The 18,154-nt window shown below is 32.1% G+C and overlaps 2 protein-coding genes across 2 annotated transcripts; one reads left to right on the top strand and one right to left on the bottom strand.

Annotated features, from left to right (window-relative positions):
* Positions 1-1,781: 1,781 nt before the first annotated feature.
* LOC108217144 (putative wall-associated receptor kinase-like 16) lies at positions 1,782-5,225 on the bottom strand. Its single transcript, XM_064091620.1, has 3 exons — positions 4,265-5,225; positions 3,300-3,488; positions 1,782-3,160 (listed from the first exon to the last, which is right to left on the bottom strand). Exons 1-3 carry the CDS (start codon positions 4,935-4,937, stop codon positions 1,941-1,943), a joined length of 2,082 nt encoding a protein of 693 aa, XP_063947690.1. The 5' UTR covers positions 4,938-5,225; the 3' UTR covers positions 1,782-1,940.
* Positions 5,226-8,298: 3,073 nt separating this feature from the next.
* On the top strand, positions 8,299-10,236 carry LOC135152285 (uncharacterized). Its single transcript, XM_064092155.1, has 2 exons — positions 8,299-8,364; positions 8,842-10,236. The coding sequence occupies exon 2, from the start codon at positions 9,055-9,057 to the stop codon at positions 10,234-10,236; it is 1,182 nt and encodes a 393-aa protein (XP_063948225.1). The 5' UTR covers positions 8,299-8,364; positions 8,842-9,054.
* Positions 10,237-18,154: the final 7,918 nt, after the last annotated feature.

The following is an 18,154-nucleotide window of genomic DNA, read 5'->3' as shown; positions in this document are numbered from 1 at the left end:
ACTGAGCCTGCTTTTGTCTTTGTTAGTACTGAGTATTATTGTTTTATCTTGTTTTGTATTACTAGTCGCAAGCTACTGTATTGCATGGTGTTGATTTCAGGATAATAAGTGTTCCATTATTCACTGTTGAGTTTTCTTTTAGTTTCGTTTTAATTAGAAAACCCATTTTCTCAATTTTTAATAAATCTTGAATTATGAGTTTAATTTAGTTTATTAACTTTTTTTTGGTTTAATCGTTTGTTTTTATTAGTAATCAGTATTCGTTTTTCTTTAATTAGTCAAATCAAAATCAAGACCAAATTGTCTAATTCGCCTAGATTTTATTTTAAAGGTGTCGAAAATTAATTTTTAATCTCTGTGGACGAATCATAAATATTAAAACGGTGATCGTGCGCTTGCGATATTTAAAGGTAATATTCTTAGCACATCATCTAAGTTTGAGATGGCTATATATACATAGTTATATTGTGTTTGATAGGTGTGCTCAAGATGTAGACTTAGGTATCGCTTGCGGGCGGATACTTGAGTAGTAGACTTGAGTATCCAAGTTTGGTTTGATTGTATTATTGATAACGGTTTTGATTAATAATACAAGTTGGGACGTGGATTTTCCGCGTCAAATATATTGTTGTGTGTGCTTTGCGTTAGAAGTTGAATCCCGTGTTTTATCCCTAACACATTGATCAAAAACACATCTTTGAAAAACATTTCAACCAGCTCTATAGGACAAAAATACATATACCCTCTTTAAAAAACCACTAAGCTTCATAACACATACCAGCTCTACAGAATGTATAATTAAAACCACGTAAAAAAAAAAACCCAGAAAACAAAAAGAAAAATAGAACAACCCAAAAAGTAAAAACAGTCCATTATCCATTTCAGCTTCATCAATTCAATACACACAAACACATATACATAGAAATACTTATATAAAGATAAAGATATACATACTGTTAACAGTTTCAGCGGAGAGTTTATATTTGGTGACAACTTCAGGAGAGGAGAGATCAAGCTCCTTCTCATCTCATTCATCATCTAACACCGTTTTGATATTTAGCCAATTATTTAAATAAACCTGGTGCAATGAAACAAAAAAAAAATCGTGAACATACAGTTATGATGCTGAATTAGGATAAAGTGAACGTAAATCGGATGGAATTGGGGAAGATGGGATCTGCAAATGTAGGAGTAGAAATAGGGTTTCGATTCTTTTGAATATGGGTCCTGGTGGCTGGTCCCATATGTGTCTGGAGTATAGGGTTTCGAATATGGTGAACATACAGTTATGATTATATACATATAGTTAGTTGTAAAAATATTTTAGGCTAATACTTTATATAATTGTATTTTGCACCATATTGGTTCGTTTGGCGCGTCATTTTGCACCAATTCTGTTAATTTTGACGGTTAAGGTTAAAATTCTCGCGAGTAGTTTGAGAAATTTTAAAAATTATTTTAACCAGATTTTATTTAATTTTTTTGACCCTCTAAATGATATTTTTTGAAAAAAACTTGAAGAATGAAAGTTGTAGAGAACGAAAAGATCCTTTTAAAATAATAAATTCAAAATTATTGAAATATTTTATATAATTGTTTAATAAATTACGAAAATTGGAGATCTTATAAAAATTTGTAATAATTTAATCAATTTCAGATTTCGATGATTTTTTGTTGATTCGGAAAATTGGAGATCCGGGTGCCTAACAATTCATCTCTTTTAATAAAGATATATAGAAGGTTTCATAAATTGGTTGAACAAGGAAGCCTAAAATCATTCATGCATACAGATGCAAGCCAAGTACACACATCAGTATTTGATCGACAACTTAATTAAAATGAAAATTATACGCCATAAGACATTCATATATTAGATGCACAGCTTAATTACATAGTGTACCTATCATGTGTATCACACAAATAACAAAACGTGCCATATTTCAGCGAGGGCTGGTTGGAGGATGCAACAAGCTAATAGTACTTGAGCTATATTGGTCGGAGTCATTGACAACATTATGGTAAGAACTTGGTTGAATTTCGTAAAGATCTGAATGTTGAAAATCTGTCTGACCTATTAAGACCTCAGTGTCTTCATTTCCTTGCGTCCACGGATGCTTAGAAAGTTTCCTCAGATTTTCTATTTCCATCGTCACTTCCTTCATTGTTGGTCTTTCCTCGCCATTAAGGTTAAGACACCTCTTCACCAGTTGAGCAGCATTATGAAGTTGATCCAACGTTCCTTCCCTCACTACTCGACGATCTAGAACCTGGAATAATCTGTTTTCTTTGAGGGAGGTAATGAAATATGTGGCTAAATTTTTTTCTTCCACAGAATTTTCCATGCAAATTGGTTTTCTACCGGTTAAGAGCTCTGCAAGGACCACTCCAAAACTATAAACGTCACTTTTGTCGGTAAGTTCACCTGTATGGAAGTATTCAGGATCCAAGTAGCCTAAAGTTCCTTGGACTAATGTAATCACTTTAGTTTGATCCATGGGCACCAACCTGGATGCTCCGAAATCTGATATTTTTGAAACATAATTGTCATCCAGTAATATGTTAGCTAGCTTTACATCTCTATGCATGATGGGCATAGAAGCTGCCGAGTGAAGATATGCTAGAGCACCGGAAGATTCAGCAGCAATTCTCAACCGATTGTCCAAAGATAACCATGGCAAGCCTCCAGCAATACTGTGGACATGATGGAACAGAGTACCATTGGATATAAACTCATATACCAACAACGGTACCTCACATTCTAAACAACATCCTAGAAGTTTGACCACATTTCTATGGTTAACCTGTGCAAGAATCACTACCTCGTTAATAAATTGATCTATTTGACTCGTATCCAATACTCTAGATCTTTTGACTGCCACTACACGCTGATCAGGTAAAATTCCTTTGTAAACTATACCATAACCACCTTCGCCAACTATTCTATCAGCAGCATAGTTGTTGGTTGCTTTCTTCAGTTCTTCATAAGTAAAATGTTTTGTAGACTCAACACTCCCACTCTCAGACGTACTTTGTTGTCTTAAGAGGAGACCCCCGTTTTGCTCAAAGAATTTCTCTCTTAATTGGGAATGTTTTCTTTGCCTTATGATGCAGTACACCCAATTCATTCCAATAATTACCAAAAGGCAACAAAACCCGATAGCTGCATTATTGATCCGTAGAGAAATCATATAATAAGATGTGGCAAGGCAAATGAGTATTTAAATATTTTTAAAATATCAAATTATGAATACATCAAATGTGTATCAATGGGGTACTCTTAGCTGTGAGGTCTAACTTACCTAATGCAAACCGGACTACTTGGGACCTGGAGCTTTTCTGGGTCACCAGTGGCTTGGAGCTTTCAGCAATGCAATTTTTATGATTAGAATCGTCAATATGGTATCCGCTTCGGCAGGAGCAAATATAATTCCCATCGGTATTGATGCAAAGTTGTTGGCAATCATGCTTTTGTTCACATTCATTGATATCTTGCATAATATGAAAATCGAATTATTTCTGATTTGAAAAACTACCAAAGATTAGATATCAACAATATATGAAAAGTGTGAGAAGAAAACCATAAGACAAAAATCAAGGGTCATGTTCTCCTAGAACCCTTAGCCTAAGAACCCTTAGAACCTTCTAGTATTAACAAGGGTTCTGCGAACAGAATTGCACATGCAAAAAATGTCGTGTTTATGTATTATATTTTTAAAATATTAATTTTGAACACAAACAACGACGCAAAAAACATGTAATTAGATTTAGATCATGAATATCTATTTAAAATTTAGAGTTTTGCAAGAGAATCTTAGTGCGTGTTCTATGGTTCTATTTTAAGAATTAGTTCTCTCTTGAGCGCGAACACAAAAATCAATTATGCAATACACAAATGACAGTTGTGTTTGATTCACCAAATATGTAGTAAATACAAATAGTATAGTGCTTGAAGATATTGATTACAATTTAAAGAGATCATACATAATGGTCAATATATACTTTACACGCGTCAATATTAATTCAAGTCTCAGTTATTGAAAATTTAAAATTTGGAGCAATCAACGTATGTTGTTTTTCGTTGGGGAGAATATAATGGAATGACTAAAAACAAATGAAGATAGAAGGGATAGGAGGAAAGAATGAAATTTATAACTAATATATAATAGAGTTCAAGGAATAGACGGGAGGAAAGAATGAAATTTATAAACATAATATAGTTCAAATTTCAATCTATTCCTTCCCAATTCATGCATTAGTTGTTTACCTTGGCATCCAGGACTGAGATATGGATTGCCCTGGTAACCTTTATTGCAGTTGCAACGATATCCTCTATATCCTCTGTACCGAGTTCCAAATCCGTCAACGCACTTGCTATTTTGGTAGCAAACAGAAGAATTTTTGTACTGAGCTGCTTCAGTGCAATTTCTGTTCCCAATAACCCAATCCAATACTATAGGAACAGTCTCCATAGTCCTGTTCCAGAAACCTGAATCATTCAGATCTGATTTACCCTTGAATTTGAAGTTCTTCTCGCCTAAAAATGCATAGCCGCAATCACTGAATAATGATACGCTTTTATGGTTATTAAAGGATTTAAGGACGATTTTGAATTTCTTGAGAAGGTTGATGTTTACTTGACAACAGCCACTGCCTGAACAAGGCCCGTCTTCACGGACTTCATCAATGTTTTCACATGTGGTACTGCATCCTTTAGGCAAGCTGCTATAATCATTATTCAGCACATTGCCAAAGTCGTCACAACCAATAACAGTGAATACGTTATCATCAGAATACATGTAGGAAGTAGCTCCCAATTCGATAGAAGAATTCTTGGTAGAAGTTACCTCGCCCAATGGACTATAGCAACTGTAAGCCACACTATTAGTGATTCGCAACTGGGTGTTGGATATGTCTACAACTTGAACGTTGCCACCCATCAAGAACGCCTTGGGAGGATCTTCAGTATCGTTGCATGTAACAACAAAGGTGGGGTTTATTGAACACCTTGAGTTGATGCCAAATGGATATGGTATGGTCAGTTTTCCGCATTTGCTCTAACATTCTGGGAGAACTGTAATGTTATTAGCCATTATAATACTGTGATTGGTATTGTTGGTTTCAAATGTGAGGGAGAACGAATCTACTGGGTTTAATCCCCGAGCAAAGTACAGTAAGACAAGAAGAAAGAAGTACATTTTTGTGCTTAGCTTTTTTGATACAAGGAGTTTATGTTACTGATGTGTATATCCTTACTGCCTAGCTCTTGTTTTTATAGCTTTCTTAAGCTTTGTCAACACACTTAGAAACCGTTTGGTTAAACTTAAAAAAAGTGCTTCTTGCTTAAAGTAAAAAGAAGTGGACTAGAAGTGAGAAGTAAATTAAGCTTAGCATTGTCAGCTTCTTATAAGTGCTACTACTTTTAATATAAACGGGTCAAGAAAAGTGGAAGCCGACTTTTTATCAAACAGGCACTTAAACGTTATGGCTATAAGACTTTTCAACAGACAAACAAAACTTCCAACAAGTCTTCCTATCAAATGATCAGATTTATCGGATTCGACAGTAAAACAAATTTATGCTTAGTATAATTATGAACCAGAAACCGAACCACTTGTCCTGGTTCATCTTTGGGTTTTGGTTGAGTTCAGTTACAAATGGTTCTGCTTCAGGTCCTCGTGTGAACAACCAATTATGTTACAGGTCAACTTTAGGTCGCACTCAAGAGTGAATATTTAAGATGCAAGTAGAGTGTATTATGTATATGAGTTGACATTTTACTCTGAGATGCAAGTAGAGTAATATTTAAAAGCAAACATTGTTATCCGTCAATGTTGAAGTTGTAGTGAATTTATGTCAGCAATTTAAAAAACTTCGAATTATATATTTGTCTATGGCGTTCCAGTAAACGTTTACCAATCGGGTCCCGTCTGAACAAGGTGACTCATATATATGAATGAGTTGATCTGCTGTTACTGGTAGTAATAAACCCAGTTGTGTTTTGGTCACATACAATTATTTTAATGTTAGCAATACAGTGGCTTCATTTTCGCAGAGTTTGCCCTTGTCAAAGCAATGTACCACATCTTATTGGTCTTTATTGCAATCTTGTGCGTTTTTATTACAATCTTGTGAAAGATATTAGTTTGAAGAGTTAATTGCAAATTGCACCCCTATATTTGATCCCAAACACACTTTAGTATATACATACTTTAGGAAATTACATTCACGTCCCCTTATTTATTGTGCGCGGCAGTATGCACCCTTTTCGGCTATTTCCCTTAAATATCCACGTTAACGCTAAATAGGCCAGGGGTAAAACCGGAAAATCAGTCTTCTTCCCCATTTATGCCCTAATTCAGTATGTATTAACCCTAATTAAGTGTTATTTTCTTCATAATTTATCTTCTTCAAGCAGTGGGCAATGATCTAGCCACTTGCTAGGCCACAAAGACAACTATTTTATCTGAAGCTTACTTTGACGCAAGACCAAGATCTAGGTCTCCAGATTGAAAATCATGTTTCAAAGAGTCCTTAAATACAGCATGGCCAAAGCTTTCAGCAAGCACAGCTAATCCACCAGACTTTTCAACGGCTACTTTAAGTTCAGCAACCCCGACCTAACAAGTTTTGAACATGTGAATAGCTTTCTTCTCTTGATAAATATTCTTTCATAGTACTGAGCTTTACTGGCTATGACATTACCTAGTCAAGACCACAAGCAAAAACATCAATAACATGCCCTTAATGTATGAGCTGCTTTGAAAGTCCTTCATGGAACTTCACTGCTTTATGATAACAAGGAGCATAATCTTTATCAAGGTCCTTATGGGTAATAAGGGTTTTGAAGTGGTCTTGTATTTTAAATTTTTTTATGATCCAATTGTCCTTAATTTATTAGCGGCACCGTTAATTTTTGACGAAAAAGATGCATATTATAATAGGAATTTGACTAACAGGAAGTTTTTTATGACCCAATTGTCCTTAATTTTTTAACGGCAGCGTTAATTTTTGAGTTAATATGGATTTGACTAATAATATCAATATATGAACTCTTTATTTATTTGAATTCAGAAACATATGATAGGAATTTTATAGGCCTAGCTTGTAGGTTTTAATTTTTATGAAAATTTGAAATTTTTAACTCCTAATGTTTTGGATGCCTAATAGATAATTGTTATGTGTATAACACTAGCTGGATCCTTCTAGATCTAATAGTAATAATTATTTCAATAGTTGTTTGATAAATTAAAATAGAAGTTTAATAAACCTTTTAAGTTATATAACTTGAATTTAAAAACTATTTTTTTATCAATTTCTTATTTCGTTCCTTTTACTATAATTAATATGAATTTGACTAATATTATTATGAATTACTATTTATTTGAGTTTTGAAAAATGATAGTAATTTTCTAGAGTTGTTTCGTGAGTTAATGTCAGGCAATAAAAATAATTTAAATATGAACATAAAATCACTAGCTTATATTAATTTATAGAATTTCAACTAACAAAATAATAAAAACAAAAACAAAACAAAGAAATAAAACGCTTTAAGATCATGTTCATTAATATATAATTCAAGAGTGTACCAACAAATAGTAAAAATATTTTGTTTCTAATTAACACAACGGTCACCAATTTGTATATTCATTTATATGTCTCTATCACCTAATTATAAAATATAAATTCATTCAGATTATTAATTTATTGCTCGTATGCCTCTGTTTTCAGGCAAGTCTACTATGTTTTTAATCTATTTTTTTCCATACAAGACAAGCGTTTTTGTCGTCTGATAACCATTTACATAACGCTAAAGAAAAAAAAGATTGTCTTTAAAGTCTATAAACAACACTTTTACCAAACATACTGTTGTATCTTTATCACTACAAGAAAATTGGTTAAAAGCGACCAAATAAAAACGACCACAAATAAAAGCCACCGAAACAGGTAGCTTTTGATATAAGTTCAAACTTTCATTTTCTGACTAATAAAAGCGATCGTTAACGGTGGCTTTTAATGGCGGTCGCTTTTGTTTGGTGGCTTTTGCATGTGGTGGCTTTTATTTGATCGCTTTTAAATACAAAAGCGACCAACAGTGTCCTGCGGTCGCTTTTGTTTTTTTAATATGTAGGGCGGGAAAATTCCCGCGGTGGGAGGCGAAAAATGTTAAAAACAAAAGCGACCGCAAATCATTGTTGGTTGCTTTTGCACAAAAGCGACTGCCTTCTAGTGCGGTCGCTTTTGTTCAAAATATTTCTTATCCACTGCCGTGGCTTTGTGTCCACTTCTTTTCTCATCATCTCTCCCACATATTCCACCATTTTCTCTTCTTCCTTCAAGCTCACCCATCTACTAATTTCAAAACAAGTAAGTATCATTTCTCATAATTTATTATTTATTTTTTGTGTAATTGATAATTACATTATCATGTTAAAATGGCATGCTAAATATTAGTTGCTATCAAATTTATTATATGTTTCTTGTATAATTGTAAATTACATGATTATGTTAAAATGACATGCTAAATTTTTGTTGTTATCTACTAATTTCAAAGCAAGTAAGTCATTTCTCTTAATTAATTGCTAAAATGACATGAAAAATATTAATTGCTAACTTTTCAAGAAGAGAAATGTTATGGATATGAAATATTTAAAATGTTAACAACAATCATTTTGAATAACATTTATTGAAAATAAGTAACAATAATAATATATTAGAATATTTATTATGTTAAAATGACATGCTAAATTATTGTTTATTTATTGTATATTTGGTGATTTTATTTAGATGTGTATGTGTAGATTAATAATTGATAATTTATTAGAATATTTGGACACCTTGTAGATGGCTTCCGATCGTAGTTGGATGAATCGTCGGTTTGATGCGAGCAAGAGAATAACGGATGAATATAAAATTGGTGTTGAAAATTTCATCAAATTTGCTAGTGCATGAACGGATGATTCAAAGGGGAGGATAAGATGTCCATGTAACGAATGTGGAAATTATTATCTCAAGTTTCCCGATAATGTGACATTGGATTTGTATCGGCACGGTATTATGCTGGGATATACAATATGGTACTATCACGGGGAGAGTGATAGGTCACGGGTTGACATTGGAACAAGTTCTAGGAATGTTGGTTGCATGGATGATGATTTTTATGATGCACGTGAAATGCTTGGAGATTTTGCAGAGGCAACAAGACAATTCGAGAATGATGAAGAAGAACCGAATGCAACTGCAAAGAACTTTTATAAGATGCTAGATAGTGCTTCTGAACCAATTTATCATGATAATACAAGATTTACAACATTATCATTTGTGAACAAGCTACTCCAATTCAAACATAAGCATGGTTGTAGTAATAGGGGTTTTGACGAGTTGCTTGAACTCATTGGATCTGTGTTGCCAAATGGTCACAAGTTGCCCATGAAATACTACGATGTGAAGAAATTGGTAAGTGGGTTGAACATGGGCTATCAAAAGATTGATGCTTGTGTAAATGATTGTATGTTGTTTTACAAAGAGGATAGTGAGAAGATATATTGTGATATATGTAATGAAAATCGATACAAGCCTCAAAAGGATCAAAAGAAAAAGATGATCCCAAGAAAGATTTTGAGATACTTTCCTCTTGCATTGAGACTACAACGATTATTCATGTCCGAGAAGACTGCAAAGTGTATGACGTGGCACCATGATAGAGTTACAGTTGAAGGTCAAGTAAGTCACCCGGCTGATGGAGATGAATGGAAACAATTTAATCAAAGATTTCCCAGATTTGCCAAAGAAATACGAAATGTCAGAATAGGCATTGCTACTGATGGTTTTGACCCCTTTCGTGATGCACACGCAAGAGAATATACTGTGTGGCCTGTGATTGATGTTATTTATAATCTTCCACCATCCATGTGCACGAAAGCTCCGTACATGTTTATGCCTCTTCTCATTCCTGGACCGAATGATCCGGCAAAAGACTTCCATGTGTATCTCCGACCTTTAATTGATGAATTAAAGTCCTTATGGCATACAGGGGTTGAAACATATGATAGGGCATCACGTTCAAATTTCATGATGAGAGTAGCGTTAATGTGGACAATAAATGACTTTCCAGCACTTGGTATGATTAGTGGATGGTCCACTAAGGGCAAGTTGGCATGTCCAGTTTGTATTGGAGAAGTAAGAGCAAAACAACTCAAGTATGGTGGTAAATCTACATTCTATGGCACAGCTCGTTAATGTGGATATGTTTTCCGAACACGAGCATGGATACATACAAGGGTCAGATTTTTAGTTTAAAATTATTTAAGATTATTGGATATGGATATGAAGTTGGACACATGACTATAATTTATCAGTGGTTTAGCAAGGCACTGTATATAATATTTGGAATGTATTTTTCCCTCACACACTCGCTGCAACAGTCTTGCAAGGCACTGTATATAATATTTGGAATGTATTTTTCAGTGGTTTACTTTTATTCTGAATATGTGTTATATTTATAATCTTTTGGTAATAGAGTAATAATAATTGCATATTTATAGTTTTTTGCATAATAAATAATAATTGCATATTACAGGAGTTGGATACACAATTGAAGACTCCTGTCACTAATCTAGAATTTTTCAAGTATGTCTACAACATTGAAGAGCCAACAGTGAAAAATATAATGGTATGTTGCAAATTATTTTTATTAGGTCATTGTGAATTTGCATTAATTTAGGCACATTATAACTGAGTTATTTGTTACATATTATATAATGCAGCAATCTTTGGAGGATGTGAGCAACTCTCAACCAGCTCCAGAGGCACCTCTCTCTCCAGCTAGTAAGAGGAAGCGGGAATTGCATCTCCTAATGCAAGCAAGAAAGCCAAAGAAAAATACAGTTGTGTTGTATCCTCGACAAACTGTATCAAAATTATTAGGAGCGGATGAAGCAGCTCGTTTGAATGCTTCTCAGCCTACTGACTCTTCTACAACAAATATTTCAGAGGCTGCATACTCAATCATTGGTAAGGTTTTAACCGAGGTGACAACTATGGTCCGCTTCATGGATGGCATGGATTCAGTTCCACACTCCCAACTTAATGAGAGGTTGGAGAAATTAGCTACTGTGGCTTTTCCTGATAGGACTGATCCGGTACAACAATCTTCATGGGAGCAATATATGCGGATTGCACGTGAAGTCATTGGTCAGGTGATGGAGAACTTTAAAAAAGTTATAGTGGAGGTAATAATTTTTTAACTCTTCTATTCATTTAATTCAAAATTTACTACAATCACTACTCTTCGCTTTTTGTTCTTTTTTGACCTGTTTTTTACTCTGTTTTGCCTTATTCTACTGTTTTTGACTCTTTTATTTGCTCTAGTTTGCTGATTTGTTCTCGATATCATTCTTTATAATCATTTGTGATGGTAGATTTTGTTCTGGATTTTGTAGGCTTGTTATGGTTGTGTTTATTATAAGTTTATTTGAAATGTCAGAATATTATTCTTCTGTGTTGTACTTATATACCAGAAGGTGTGTTTGATATTAGAAACATGAATTGGATACTAGAGACCAGCTTGAGAATCAAGATATTTCTTTCCATTTGTGTCATAGACATAACCCTACAAAATGAGTTCATAGTAGTCAATTTACTTGAATGTAAACAGTGGTGTAATTTTTTAGGTGTACTAGAAATCTGGAAATGGCAGATTATCTTATCTTTATTCTTTTAAGTTGTTTGTTGCAGACCCTAGTACTTTTTGTATATAGGATTACATTTTTATAGAAAAGAATTGGGTACTGAAGAAATCCCAGATTTTTGCTTCAAAAGAAATGTCTAGCTAACTCCCACCAGCTCACAAGCAATACCAGGGTTTGATGTGCACAAGCATGCAGAACTTAAAGTACAGTAGTTAATTAGTCAAACTAAAATAAATTTATAACTTAAGCAGGATCAATTATAAATAAACTGTTTAATAGTACATCAAGATAATAACCATGGTCATGACCCTACAGAATTATGCAAAGCAAATATCATTAACCCTAAGTGAAAATTACACCAGGTCAAAGCCTTCCCTCTTATACCAGTGACGCTAAACCAGCCCAAAATGTAACCAAGAGAAGCTATACCAGCACTATAAAGATGAAACATAGGATAAATAAAATTTTGTATTCATAATTTCAATATATTCAATTATTGTAGATTTTACCCTTAGTAATTTGATGTTGAGTAGTTCCTGATATATGTTTGGTTTGTGCAGGATAACAATTCAAATATTCCGATGTATGAACCTGATTTCTTACTGGACGGGGATGATTTAGAGGCCGATGACGATGACAGGAATTTAAATCACTGTCCCCTTTATCTTTAGTTAAATAGTCTATTTATGATATAGTTTTTGGCAGTAGTGGCAGTATGTGTAGGCTGCTAATATAATATTTTGGTACATGATATGGTATTGTAACCGGAACAAAGATCAGAACTTAACTATTATGTGTATTATCGGGAATTTTAAACGGATCTATGAAAGATTCTGTGTATGTTATTAATTTGTATTTTGTTCACACCCCTTCCCCAGTAATTAGATAGTGTTGAGTATTTGAATGGTTGAATGGTCTATTGAGTTGTGCAATAAACAGGGGGTAGCAGTAAAAAAGGTCTGTTTTTTTTTTTTGAGAAATAGCCATACAAAAGCGACCGAAGAGAAATATGGTTGCTTTTCAGATTCCACCAATGTTGGTGGCTTTTATTTTGCAAGGGCGGGAAATTCAAATTTTGGTCAAAAATTTGAAGTGGTATAAAGAAATTTAATTTTTAACAAAAGCGACCGTAAAAGCGGTGGCTTTTATATAAAAGCGACCGGAATAAGTAAAAGCGACCCTCTTCAAAGCTACCAACTCTTTGCGGTCGCTTTTAATTAAAAGCTACCACATACGGTCGCTTTTAGTTAAAAGCCACCAAATTTTGATGGTCGCTTTTAACCCATTTTCTTGTAGTGTATTCTTGCTTCTATTTTTACCTATTACTTACAAAACATTGCCATCTAGATCTAATTTGAATTTGTGAATCTAATGCAAGAAAAACTTATGACTATGTGAATATGTATGTTTATTTTCTTAAAATACATTCAGTCACACACATTTTATTAGTTAGAGGCTTTTCTATAAGGTCATTACGATGCTAACAAAAATATTTGTATATTAGCTTCCAAGTCACACAAACACTATATGGAACCTTTGTTTGAACTTTCCGTAAACAAGACAACAAATAAATAAGGAGTCTTTTGGTGAAAAGTGTAAACTTGAATATCTTAAATGAAGAAGCAAAGCATTCTGAGCGTAAAAAAGTGTGTCATTTTGTAGTTTAATTTGCTTTGTAAACTTGGAGTATATAACCAAGTAGTAGCAGTACTTTGTGTATGTGAGACAACACTAGCATTTGAGAAAGTTCTTAAACACACAAATGCTAAAAGAATCTGCACCTGTGTATTTATAAAAATATCAATTGTTTAAAATTTCTAATTTCAACTGTTTATCTGAAATATTGATCAAAATCTTGGGTTGTATTCAACCCTTTCTACGACCACCTTTGTTTCATAGGTAGTTACAAAACAACCCAACATAGTCAAAAGAATTTGATAACATATTTGTTTTGAATTGAAGTTATTTAACTTCAAACCTAGACTTCTATATTGGCTATAATTTTGTATTGTAACGCTTATACCACCAACAAAATTATATCGCCAGTACAATAATTCATTTTAATTTTTTAAAAAAACAATTTATAATTTACAAAGCAATTTAAAAAAATTCTATCACTTTTAAGTTTTCAAATAACTAAGGAGTCTACATTGATATTATTAGCCAATCCACATTAATTATAGTAAAAAGACCGAAACACAAGACATTGTTAAAACAATTGATAACAAATTAATTTTGGATTTGAGTTATATAACTTGAAAGCTCCATTAGACTTTTATATTAATTTGTCAATAACTATTGAAACAACTGCCAACAACTAGTGTTACAAGTAACAATTACATATTAGACGTCTAAGAGCATCTCCAATGACGTTGGTTAAATTAGACCGATAAAATATTATATTAATTTTTTGAACCTTGTGCTTCAATGTATTGACTATATTGGTTGGTTATAATTTAAAATAGTATATTATTAATATTTTAGATTGTTAAAATAAAATATATCAGTTCAGTATGGTAATAAATGATGTATAATATTGTTACAGATTTCTTACAGGGCTGTAGATCTTCGACAAATATAGTCATCCAAAAGAGGTTGACTAAAATTATAGACAATGGATGATTGTGGTTGGAGTGACATTTTTTCACCTTGTTGGCTATATTTTTTAATTTTGATATGCCAACTCACATTTTAGTTGAGGGTTTGTTATGGTTGGAGATGCTCTAAGAGATTACATCTCTAAGATTGTGAGTTAAAATTTTCATTTTATAAAAGATTAAAAATCCTGCTAAACAACTTATATTTATTGGCTGAATATTTTATTTCCATCACTTTGAAAATCATAAAACGACGTAATGATTTTACTAAAATAAAACATATCATTATGAGGTAAATTGATATTGGGGTCATTTGGGTGAGCTTAAAAGAAGTGACTTCTTGTTTAAAAAAATAAGTGGATTAAAAGTGAAAAGTAAATTAAGATTTATAAGTTATTAAAGTGTTTGGTAAAGAAGTAGAAGTCCTGAAACAAAAGCTAGCATTCCTATTTTTTATAAGTGCTTCTTGACTCTTTACACAAACGGATGAAGAAAAGCAAGCTGGCTTGTTATGAAAAGAATGAGCTTATTTTGTGTTCCCAAACGGGCACATTATGCATGTATTTGAAAATAAACTTTTTAGAAAAAAATCAAAATTTAAGATAGGACAAAATGTTTATACATAGAAGATTCTATATCTAAATAATAATAATTAAATAAGTACATTAAAACGATGATAATATAATAAAATAATAAATATAATATAATTAATAAATAATAAATTTAAAATATTTATTTAAACATGTGTTCAACAGAAGTTATATTGTTGTGTTCTTATAAGAGTAAAATGGTGTGTACCTATACTTACACCCTTGTGCACCTTGTGTACCTCATTTTCTCAAACTAGCAAAGTGTGTACCTCCAACATCAAAATTCTTGCGGGTTAAATGGCGTTTTAGTCACTCAACTGATCGGAAACTTGCAATTGGGTCATCCAACTCAAAAAGCTGTCAGTCACATCATTATACTCTTAAAAATTTTCATTCAGGTCACTGACCGTTACACTCCGTTAAATATTTGACGGAAAGCTGACCAAGCGTCATGACTTGGCTTAAAAAAAATCCACCGTGGCATGTACAGTCAGCTGAAGTGGCGATTTCGTCACTCAACTGACTAAAAACTTGCAATCGGGTCATCAAACTCAAAAAACTTTCATTTAGGTCACTTATCATCATATCCATTAAAAATTGAGAAAATAATAATTAAAAGCTATCATGCAACACTTTTTTTTCTCTCTTGAAAATTTCGAAACTTATTAACAAATCTTGGTTTATCTCATCATTGTATATATCTTGAGGTCATCTTGAAAAAACTCGTTAAATTTTTTATGGACTTTTTCACGATGACCAAAAAATATTTTAAAGTGACAATAAATTTATAAGTATGAAGTTTTTTAAAAAATGGCCTTAAGATATATAAAACGATAAAAGATAAATAAATATTAAGTTTTTGTGGGTGAAACTACTGATTTTATGTTTGTGTATTTATTTCATTTGTTAATAAGTTTAAAAAATTTTAAGATGGAAAAAAGGTGTTGCATGATAGCTTTTAATTCTTTCTTTTTTCAATTTTTAACGGATATTATGATAAGTGACCTAAATGAAATTTTTTTGAGTTTGATGACCCAATTGCAAGTTTGTAGTCAGTTGAGTGACCAAAATGCCACTTCAGTCGACTGTACATGCCATGGTGGATTTATTTAAGCCCAGTCACGACGCTTAGTCAGCTTTCCGTCAAATATTTAACGGAGTGTAACGGCCAGTGACCTGAATGAAAATTTTTAAGAGTATAATGATGTGACTGACAGCTTTTTGAGTTGGATGACCCAATTGCAAGTTTCCGGTCAGTTGAGTGACCAAAACGCCATTTAACCCTTATTCTTGCATTGCGTGTATTTCTGTTAAAAAGCAATTACCGGAGTTAGTTGTGCAAGGGCAGGGATGGTAATTACATGACCAACAGCTATCCATGTGCGTATACACTGCTTCTGCTCTGCTCTCTCAACCAAGGAAAAACAAAATCAAGATTTCTTTTTCTATAAATATTCAAAATTAAATTTTTGTTTGGAATTAATTTTAAACACAATTTATTAAATTATATTTTTTAAAAATTTATAAATACGTACTTAACCTATCTCCCAATATAAATAATTAGGGGAACAAAGAGAATAGTAATTAATTATACATATTATATTTTTGGATCCCAATTCCTAATTACAAATATTTATTTCATGAAAAAATTTAAAATATTTGTTTTCTATAAAATATATTATAATAATTTATATAAATACCTATTATATTTATGAAACAATTTTTCAAAATTATTTAATTAAACACAAAAAATAGTATAACATAAATTATGAATCTACTTTTTATAGGAGTTTTAAAATTCGTGTTAAATCCTGTCTCCCAAGATAAGCAATTAGGGGGTCATAGTGAGTAGTAATTATATATCTTATATTTGTGTATCCCAATTTATAATTACAAATATTTATTTCATAAAGAAAGGAATTACAAATATTAATTTTTCTATAAAATACATGATAATAATGTATATAAATACATATTATATTCATGAGAAAATTTGCAAAAAAAATCTTTTAATTGAATATAATAATTTACTAATTATATATATATGTAATAAAGAAGAATATATTTAAACTATAATTTATTGTCAACTTAGGCCACTGTATTTTAATGCTTCTCTAACATATAGTTCTACGAATTATGTTAAATTTTTTTTCTTAATAAAATTTAAATATAAAAAATAAGTTATAGAATTATATTTTTCAATAACATTAAAATGTATCCCATGTCTCGTTTTTCGATGTATACAACTCAGATAGAGCGGTAAGAGTCTTCTCCCCAAGGTCGGGGATGATATACATTTTAATACACCAACACAGTATAATTTTATAAATTATTTAAAAATAATTTGAATAAAAATTTAATGTTTAAACATTTATAAAAAAAATTATAAATAAATTATTAAATTATATTATATATACCTATTAAAATCATATCAAATAATATTAGAAAATCGTAAATAATTTATGGAGTACTTAACTGCATCAGAAAATGAAAAGGAGCCCTCATGGTTAGACAGTTCGGGTCCCTTCGAAACAAAAACAAGCTGAACTTATGCAGTACATACACACAGTGACGCAGACCTTTATCACAATTACCACCACTGCCCCTGCAATACTAACTCCATTAAATGATTTCTAACGGAACTACACATAGTGCTAGAATTTTAAAACTGGAGGTAGACACTTTGCTAGATTGGAAATCATAGGTACACAAAATGCATAAGTGTATAACTAGAGGTACACATCCTGCATTTTACTCTTCTTTTAAAGTGTAAGGCTTTGATGTCTGATTTTTGATTCTTTTTCTTTGCATTTTGTAAAATGGTCTACTAATTAGTATAAGGTTGCGCACTCTTTGGCGCGAGCTTCTCTATTGGAGGGCTGACTGTAGTTTCAGTGGGGATCTGACTGTAGTTTCAGTGAGGATAATCTATCCTATATTATTGTTGCATCAGTAGTCTTGGATGACTTGCTTTAATAATAATTAATTTTTCTTTCAAAAACTTTTAAAACCTTTTTATGGAATACGCATCACGCATGCATGAGTTATAAAGTTGAACCGTGTAACAAACTGGTAAGTGGTAACTAAGCTCAGAAATGAATATTAGGATACAAGAGAACAGACTGTTATCGTCTGCTTCGCTTACTTATTCTATTACTCCCTCCGTTTCAAAATGTATACTCCCTCCGTTTCAAAATGTATGACGCTTTGACTTTTTAGACACATATCAAAGTGTTTTGACCAAGCACCTAGAATCATAATTTCTTTTTAAAAAAAATTT

Source organism: Daucus carota, chromosome 4 (genome assembly GCF_001625215.2).
Source record: "Daucus carota subsp. sativus chromosome 4, DH1 v3.0, whole genome shotgun sequence".
Lineage (NCBI taxonomy): Eukaryota > Viridiplantae > Streptophyta > Magnoliopsida > Apiales > Apiaceae > Daucus > Daucus carota.
Note: the sequence above shows the minus strand (reverse complement) of the source record. Positions and strands in the feature narration are given on the sequence as shown.

Bases quoted from the DNA above. Each gene is read 5' to 3' on its own strand.
- LOC108217144 (XM_064091620.1), bottom strand. From the start codon at position 4,937: ATGGGTGGCAACGTTCAAGTTGTAGACATATCCAACACCCAGTTGCGA. The intron at 3,489-4,264 runs GTAAACAACTAA...ATATTATGCAAG, and splicing joins TCTCAGTCCTGGATGCCAAG to ATATCAATGAATGTGAACAA. The intron at 3,161-3,299 runs GTAAGTTAGACC...TCAATAATGCAG, and splicing joins AGTAGTCCGGTTTGCATTAG to CTATCGGGTTTTGTTGCCTT.
- LOC135152285 (XM_064092155.1), top strand. From the start codon at position 9,055: ATGCTGGGATATACAATATGGTACTATCACGGGGAGAGTGATAGGTCA.